Source organism: Tasmannia lanceolata, unplaced genomic scaffold (genome assembly GCF_043159265.1).
Source record: "Tasmannia lanceolata isolate RefF3 unplaced genomic scaffold, GAP_Taslan_0.1 ptg000006l, whole genome shotgun sequence".
NCBI lineage: Eukaryota > Viridiplantae > Streptophyta > Magnoliopsida > Canellales > Winteraceae > Tasmannia > Tasmannia lanceolata.
Genome location: NW_027518683.1, coordinates 14774736 through 14782086, shown reverse-complemented (window position 1 = coordinate 14782086; position 7351 = coordinate 14774736). Strand labels below are relative to the sequence as shown.

Below are 7351 nucleotides of genomic sequence, written 5' to 3'. Positions count from 1 at the left end.
TCCCCTCCGCTCGTCTTCCTCGGGAAAAATATAAAAACAGAGAACGAGGGAGAGACGGGAATATAGGCGTTTTCGAGTTTTAGGGTTTGGAAAAACCCTAAGCGATTTTTCTCTATCGTCTCTCTCTCATGCGCATTGATTAGTAGAATATCTGAAAGTTTCTAATTTGGAGATCTCTCAAAACGCTCTTTGATTCCCATTACAGAGGATATTCGTGAGATTTCTAAGGTTCCATCTGCAGGGAGCTCGAAATTAGGGGTTTTTATTTTTGCTCGTAGAGAAGGCTCGGCGCTGAGTTCGGTTTTCTGGAGCTTCGGATTCTTAGATCTGGTTGTTTTTTCTGACTTTCTGGTAAGATACATCTATCTTCTCTTTTTTTTCTCTATTATCATTGATTTCTCTGTCATTACTTCATAAGAATCTTTGATCTGGTCTTATATTCATGTTTCTCTGTTGATTTTCCCTTCAGTTTTAAAATTTAGTTTTCCTTTTACTATTTTTCGTTTTAATCTTTTTTTTATTTTCCTTCAGGTTTAAAATATAGTTTTCCTTTACTAATTCTCATTCTAATCTTCCATGGATTTTCGCTATGCTATAGATCTAAGTTTCTTTGTTCTTGAATCGTGCATTGTTGTAGATATAAATCGTGGTTGGCCTTTTTTCTTCCATGGCCATCTGGGCGTTGCAATTACATGCTTTATTACACGGCTGCATGCTAAAAATTTCATATGTTTCCATGGGACAATTAATTAAAAAAAAAAAACAAAAACAAAAACAAAACACAACTCCACCTACCATTCAAAAAAAAAAAAAAAAAAAAAAGAAAAAAAAGAAAAAGAAAAACACAACTCCACCTCTAAACGTCAGTATTATAGCATTCCTTGAAATTAAAGTTCAGGTAGGTATCATGGAGGGAGGGACCAAGGTTGCCAGGGCGGGAATCAAAAGTGGGAAGCGAAGCGGGAATCAAAGGCTCCCAGGATGGTCAAAAGCGGGAATCGTGAAGAGGCGCGGCGCGTGAAGGGTCGAAGGATTTTTTCTTAATAGTTAAATATTAAAAAAAAAATACTAAAAATATAAGAAATAATCATATAAACCAAATATTTAATAAAATACTTTTTATTAAAAGATCCAACATTTACTTAAAAGGAAAATCACTATCAACTTAAATGCCTATGCTGACCATTGCGTTGATCAGTGCGTGACAAGATGAAAAAAATTTAGATATCAAATTATAAGATTTTTTTACCGGACTTCTGAGATTTAATAATATTTGGACATGATAGAATTTATGAATTTTTAAAATTAGAAAAATACCCCATCATTTGAAAGTAAAGATCTTCACCTGACCTGTTTTTTTCAAATTTCGTACTAGAACTGGAAACTTGACTTTCTATCCTTTTATATTTGGGTCTTGAAACTAGTTTTAATAGATTCAAATGGGGGATATTCCCTTATTTACATCCTAATCTCAAGTAAATGGATAATAAAAGTAGTAAAGACATAAGAGGACCTGCAAGAAGAGAAGTGGATCAGCAAGAGAAGGGGAGGGTAGGTAGGAAACGCAGTTCCCATAGAGTGGGATATGTGTTTCCCATAGAGTGGGAATCACGTTTTCCATGTTTCCGGAATGGGATTCCAAAAAAATGGAGAATTGAGAAGATTCCCATTTCCGAATCGATTTTCAGGGAATCGGGATTCCCCGTTATGCATAGAGATTCCTGCTTCCTTGGGAGGGGGACTACATGCATATTGACGTCCAAATACAAGGTTCCAGATCTGGAACAAGCTTTTGAGCAAGGAATTTCCACTTGAACCTCATAGACATTTCAACAAACAATAGGCATACAATTATAGGACCTTCCCTATCACAAGAGTTAGTGCCTTTTCCAAGTGCCATTACAAGAGAGGAAATGTAGAGGAATTAACCAAATCCACCACTAGTAGTAAGAGATAGGCTACACATTCAATAGCTGCTTTGAGGTTGATTTCCATGATTTTCTTGCCAAATTTGAAATGCAAAACACCTAAGATAGAGATATCACTTACAGATCTAATGGATGAGAAGATTCAGCAAGATACGAAGAACCTTGAACTTCCAGCAGCTTCTTGCAATTTTCCTTAGATTATTGCATTCAGCTCCTTCGTTTGGTGTTTTTCCTCATTGAATTTGAAGAAGTTCTTGAACTCCTTTTTGCAAGAGGTTTGCCTCTCTCTTTTTTTCCCGTCCATGTCATTTGGTTCCTAATCTGACATTTATCTTCATGCCTTGGATATGTGTCTGATAATCAGCAGATGATTGAAAAAAAAATTGTTTCTCTTTAGTTTGATTTTTATGGCAAGTTGCCTTCGTCTTCCTTTTCTCCTTTTTGCTCTTTCCATCCCTGCTAGCTGCAAGTGCAAAGTAGACAATGTAGCTTTCCAAGTCGCATTCTTTTCAAATTTTCTAGCTTTTGTTTTGAGTTTGGATCTTGTGATGTAGATATAATCATATAAAACCAGAAATAAACATAAAATGGGGATCCCTGCGTTGCCTTTTTTACTGTCACTATTATCAAACCATTGTTTTGAGGATGATTCTTGCTAAGCTGAAGATTTAGCAGAAAGAGCTCCCAAATAAGATAAGAATAACTGTTATAGTAATTCCTGTCATTGTTGTTGTTTTATTTGTTCTATGCATGCAAGGGAAAGCAGTACGGTTAGGATCTTCTTTATTTTATTTTATTTTTCTTGAAATATGTTTTTGCTGTGATGTGCTTACAAAGCACATTCTATGACTAATTAACATTTCTCTCTTAGAAATGAGCCATAAGCTTTTCAAAGTCCATAAAAATTTCAAAGTCCTTAAGGATTTTATCCTTTCTAAAGATCTCATTTTGCTTACTTGTCAAAAAAAAAACATCTACAGTAAGTACTAAGTTTTAAATCCCTAGCCAAAAGATTATTAGGCTGGCTGGATCTATGGCCAAACGAGTTGAACCCAAGTCACAATTTTTTAATCCATGGTTATTATTTAATTGACTAGCTAAGGAAGATGGTTTCTGTATACCTTAATTGAAACTTTGCAAAATTTCAGGAAGATAAATCATGGTGCTGTGGGTATTTGGTTATGGCTCCTTGGTCTGGAACCCAGGATTCGAATTCGACGAGAAAGTGATAGGCTTCATCAAGGATTACAAGCGTGTATTTGACCTTGGTAAGGTGTTGTATTCTGCATAGCGGATAACAAAAAAATATGTTTTGATTTTAGAATTCGGTATCTGAGATTTACAAGTGATCGATTTCTTATGGGTATATGTTTGATTTTTCCTGTCCCAGCTTGCATTGATCACAGAGGAACGCCTAAAAACCCAGCTAGAACTCTTACCTTGGAAGCTGAGAAAGGAGCCATCTGTGTGAGTAGAACCTGATCTGTTGGTTTTTTAAAAATGACCGCCAATGTTGTGATTTACTAGCTGAGTCGTAATAAAATCGACAAGTTTATCAATTGTTATTTAATTTATTTTTTTTAATTTTCAATTGAGGATTGGTTTAGTGACCCCCAGGACATGTGGTCCACACGGTTCCGTTGGCTGAAGCAGTCGGGAACCTATGCATATCGCAGAAGATCCACGGCTATCCAACCAGTGGCAGCTGTCATTTTCTTATTTTATAATTTATATGTACTCCGATGAATTGTGAAACATAAATGGAGATAACCTTTCTTAGTTTCTGCTTTCTTTTCCTTTCTCCTAATTTGGATAGGTGATATGAAGGATCCCTTCAAAATTTCTTTCTTATTCGCTTGAGAGCTCAATACCAAAAAAAGAACACCTCTCTTCTTTTCCTTCTCCATCTCAGTTTTCCTTTAACCTACGCTCAAGTTTCAACACTAACCCACAACTATGAACGTACCTATCCTTTTGTCATTTACCAATTAGTTTATCAATCGATGAGTCCTTGTATTTAATTGTGTTGGCAAATTTAACTTGGATATCAGAGGTCCAATTTCCAAGTAGATCTTGAGTTTTGAAATACAAGTCAGTGTCAATGCTCTAATACTAATTGTTAAAAATAGACAATTGTAAACTAAGATATAGAGACATATCTAAGTAGACATTGATTTTGCATATCTTTTACTGATTGGGATATCTATAGTTTTTTTTTCACCAGCTTATATTTTGTTTTGTGTTCTGACACTTGTCTTTGCAATATTTTATTAGTGGGGTGCTGCATACTGTGTAAGAGGAGGTCCGGAAAAGGAAAAAGCAGCTATGGAGGTGAGCCTTAATTGAAGTTTCCATTACCTGAAAACAAAGACCCAACTCTAAACTACAGTAGTTTAACTTCTTTTTCTTGATTTGTAGTATTTGGAGAGAAGAGAATGTGAGTACGATCAGAAAACATCCGTAGATTTTTACAAGGTAGAGGCCAAAATTCACTTGTTAAATCTTATTCTCATAGTAATTAGCAGTTGACATGTTTACCTTTGTGATTTTTTTTGTGTTCATTTTGTGTTCGCTTTTCTCTTTCCAGGAAGGAGATCCTTTAATACCGGCCTTAACTGGAATTATGGTGTAAGTCCTTCTACCCACATTCAAAGCCTAAATTTCTGAAGTTTCAGTAAAGAAATTTGATATTTATAACATGACACTTAAAGAAAAAAACTTTCAAGTGAAGTCTAGAACTGGGACCGTGTTACTTGCCTCGGAAATTCATTTTGTTTCCTTTTCTTCACAGTAATTATAATTCAGAATAATTTTTAAAAACCTCAATCTCATATGAAATTTGGAAGTCGGTGATTGGCTTGGCTGATTTTTTATGAAATCAGAAATTTGTACTTGGTTAATACATCCATCAAATTAGTCACTGAGTTTCTTTGTATCATTGGATTAAAATATTGGCTGAATGTAATGTATTGGTGACTTTTCAAAAGTTAAATTGAGGTTATTGTCTATACCTAATGTTTCCAATTCATTCATTTCCTACTTTTAAACACACACAAAAATAACAATTACTGTAGCTTTGCTTTCAGCTTCTACTTTTAAACATATAAGGGGAAAGTATCAATCATCATTCAAAAAAAAGGGGGGGAAGTATCAATCTTTGTTAAATTTCCTATTCATTTGCAGATTCACATCTACTCCTGACAAAGAAGCAAACAAGTACTACTTAGGTCCAGCCCCACTGGAGGAAATGGCGAGGTAAAGAAAATATGAGAAAATAAACAGAATTTTCCTTTTTGTCTTCTCTTTCACCATTAATTTCTGATTTGCATATTTGGTTAGTTATCTTAAATAGGTGGTTAGGTTAGATATTGATATCTTTTATGATGTATTGCTTTTCTCTTTGTTTCAGCCAAATTGCAACCGCTACAGGCCCTTGTGGAGACAATAGAGACTACCTGTTCTTGTTAGAGAAGGCCATGAACGATATTGGTACGCTTGTGCTTTGAGCTTCCTAATCATTTAGTATGTTAGTTATCATTCTCCTTTCTTCATGGATCATTGTTTAAGCTCCTGTTTAACAACCCTCGAAATCATTCATTACTTGCCTGAGCCGACTCAGCTTTGGCCTACTGAGCCAATCCAAACTTGTTCTCACTGTTCTGCCTGAGTTTAAACAAAATACCTACTTCTAAAGGAAGAAGGTGTACAAAGCTTGAATATAACAATTCAAGAAAAATAAATAGTAAAGACAGATCATTCCAAGGCTGTTGGAGGTCAGCAAGTTGAAATTGAGTCACTCTAATAATCTGTTACTCTTGAGCAGCTGTCTTCACCTTCTTGGAAAATTCAAATTCTAGTTCAAATTTTACTTAGGGTACCTTGAATTGATAATGATCTCTCACTAAATAAGCCATTACCGTATATCATTTCCCTCCAAATCATAGAAACGAAAAAGTCCTAGAAAAAAATTTCACAAAAATATTATTCCTATAGGAAGAGTGTCACCGTAATAGTTTTACGTGACTATTTGTTTGTTTTAAGTTCTATGTTTCAATCATAGTTTTTTCCCTAATATGATGCTGACTCTACTCTGTTTCAATATTGTTTTTGTTAAATAAAAACAGGTCACCCAGAGGAATCGGTGATAGAGCTGGCAAACGAAGTGAGGAAGGTTCTTGGGGTAATGGGAAGGGCGAGAGAGAAGAAGATGAGTGGGACTCACATCATCTCCCACAGAACTGAGTTTCCGCACATGCACCGTGTTGCCCCCCTTCAAGAAACCATTGTCATGGACACTTCTTAGAGTAGAGAAGAAGCAGCAAAAACCCCAACAAAAAAATGAAGAAAAACCAAACCTCCCTTCACCCTCCCAACATTTTTTTTGAAAATCTCCCTCTCTTTTAACTACGTTATATAGAGGTTAACAATCCTATATCAGCTAACGTTATTATACAACCTCAAACAATGTAACGTCTTAGATATTCAATTGACAAGAAAGAAATGTTTTGTCTAATCTCTTCCTTGTTTTATGGTTTCATTTTTCTAAGTAGACGTGCATTTATATGATTCCACCTTTTTAAGCTTTGGCTGGTGTTTTACCTTAGTTTGAAAAATACGATTACTGAGATACTGAAAGAGGTGAAAACTTTATGGCCTTTTTGCATATGATCCGACATGCAGGTGCTGATTTAAGTAAAGGGTTTTGCTACGTGCCCTAAAAGGGCGCCCGTTAAGGTACATTGGGAATCAAGGTGGCAACTGGGCCGTGCCGGCCCGAGGCACGCCATAGGATCACATTTTTATAATGGGGTGAACTCACCTTTTTTATTATTTAGCTAGCAGTCATAGGATGTTACAACTCCCAAAAAGCTCTTACCAGCAAATTAACAAGTGTCAAACAAGGTGAACTCGCCCTCAATTTTGACTTTCAAAATGACACTGCTAACATTGAGAATGCCATGCCAACTGTTTTGAAAGATGACTATTATAGATTTCAAAATGAATCTTGTTTCACCCGAGTGGGATGAGTTTCCTAAAACGGATTGAGTCTTTCAAGGTTTAGAAAATCATGGGATTTCTGTTGTGGTGTCCTATAGTTAGAGTAGGAGAAAGGCTTAGACTAGACAAACTAAGACAAAAGATTTCCTTGTAAGAAAGCTTTAACGGGTTGCAATTCAATGTTAGAGTTGCATGATTTAGCGTGATTTTTTGGAATAGGAGATCGAAAGCAAATCATCATAAATGAACAGTTTAGATCAGTCAAAGGTGGGCTCCACTATGTTGCATTTTCAATGCCATAAGATATCCAAACCAAGAACAGCCAAAGTGGGACACACCTTGCCGTAGTTCGGGCACAACTCGGGTCGGGTTGGGTGATTAATGGATATTAGAGTTGATTGGATGTTAGATTTAATGGACCGAAA

General features: G+C 35.7%; 1 protein-coding gene across 2 annotated transcripts; it reads left to right on the top strand.

Annotated features, from left to right (window-relative positions):
* LOC143879843 (gamma-glutamylcyclotransferase 2-1-like) lies at positions 1-6441 on the top strand. 2 transcript variants are annotated; one of them, XM_077382481.1, is made up of 9 exons: positions 1-330; positions 3077-3196; positions 3319-3395; positions 4203-4259; positions 4347-4403; positions 4516-4556; positions 5112-5183; positions 5338-5417; positions 6053-6441. In XM_077382481.1, the coding sequence occupies exons 2-9, from the start codon at positions 3088-3090 to the stop codon at positions 6229-6231; spliced, it is 672 nt and encodes a 223-aa protein (XP_077238596.1). In that variant the 5' UTR covers positions 1-330; positions 3077-3087; the 3' UTR covers positions 6232-6441. The 2 variants fall into 2 exon arrangements, with proteins under 2 accessions (XP_077238596.1, XP_077238595.1); XM_077382480.1 differs by having other exon boundaries at positions 1-351.
* Positions 6442-7351: the final 910 nt, after the last annotated feature.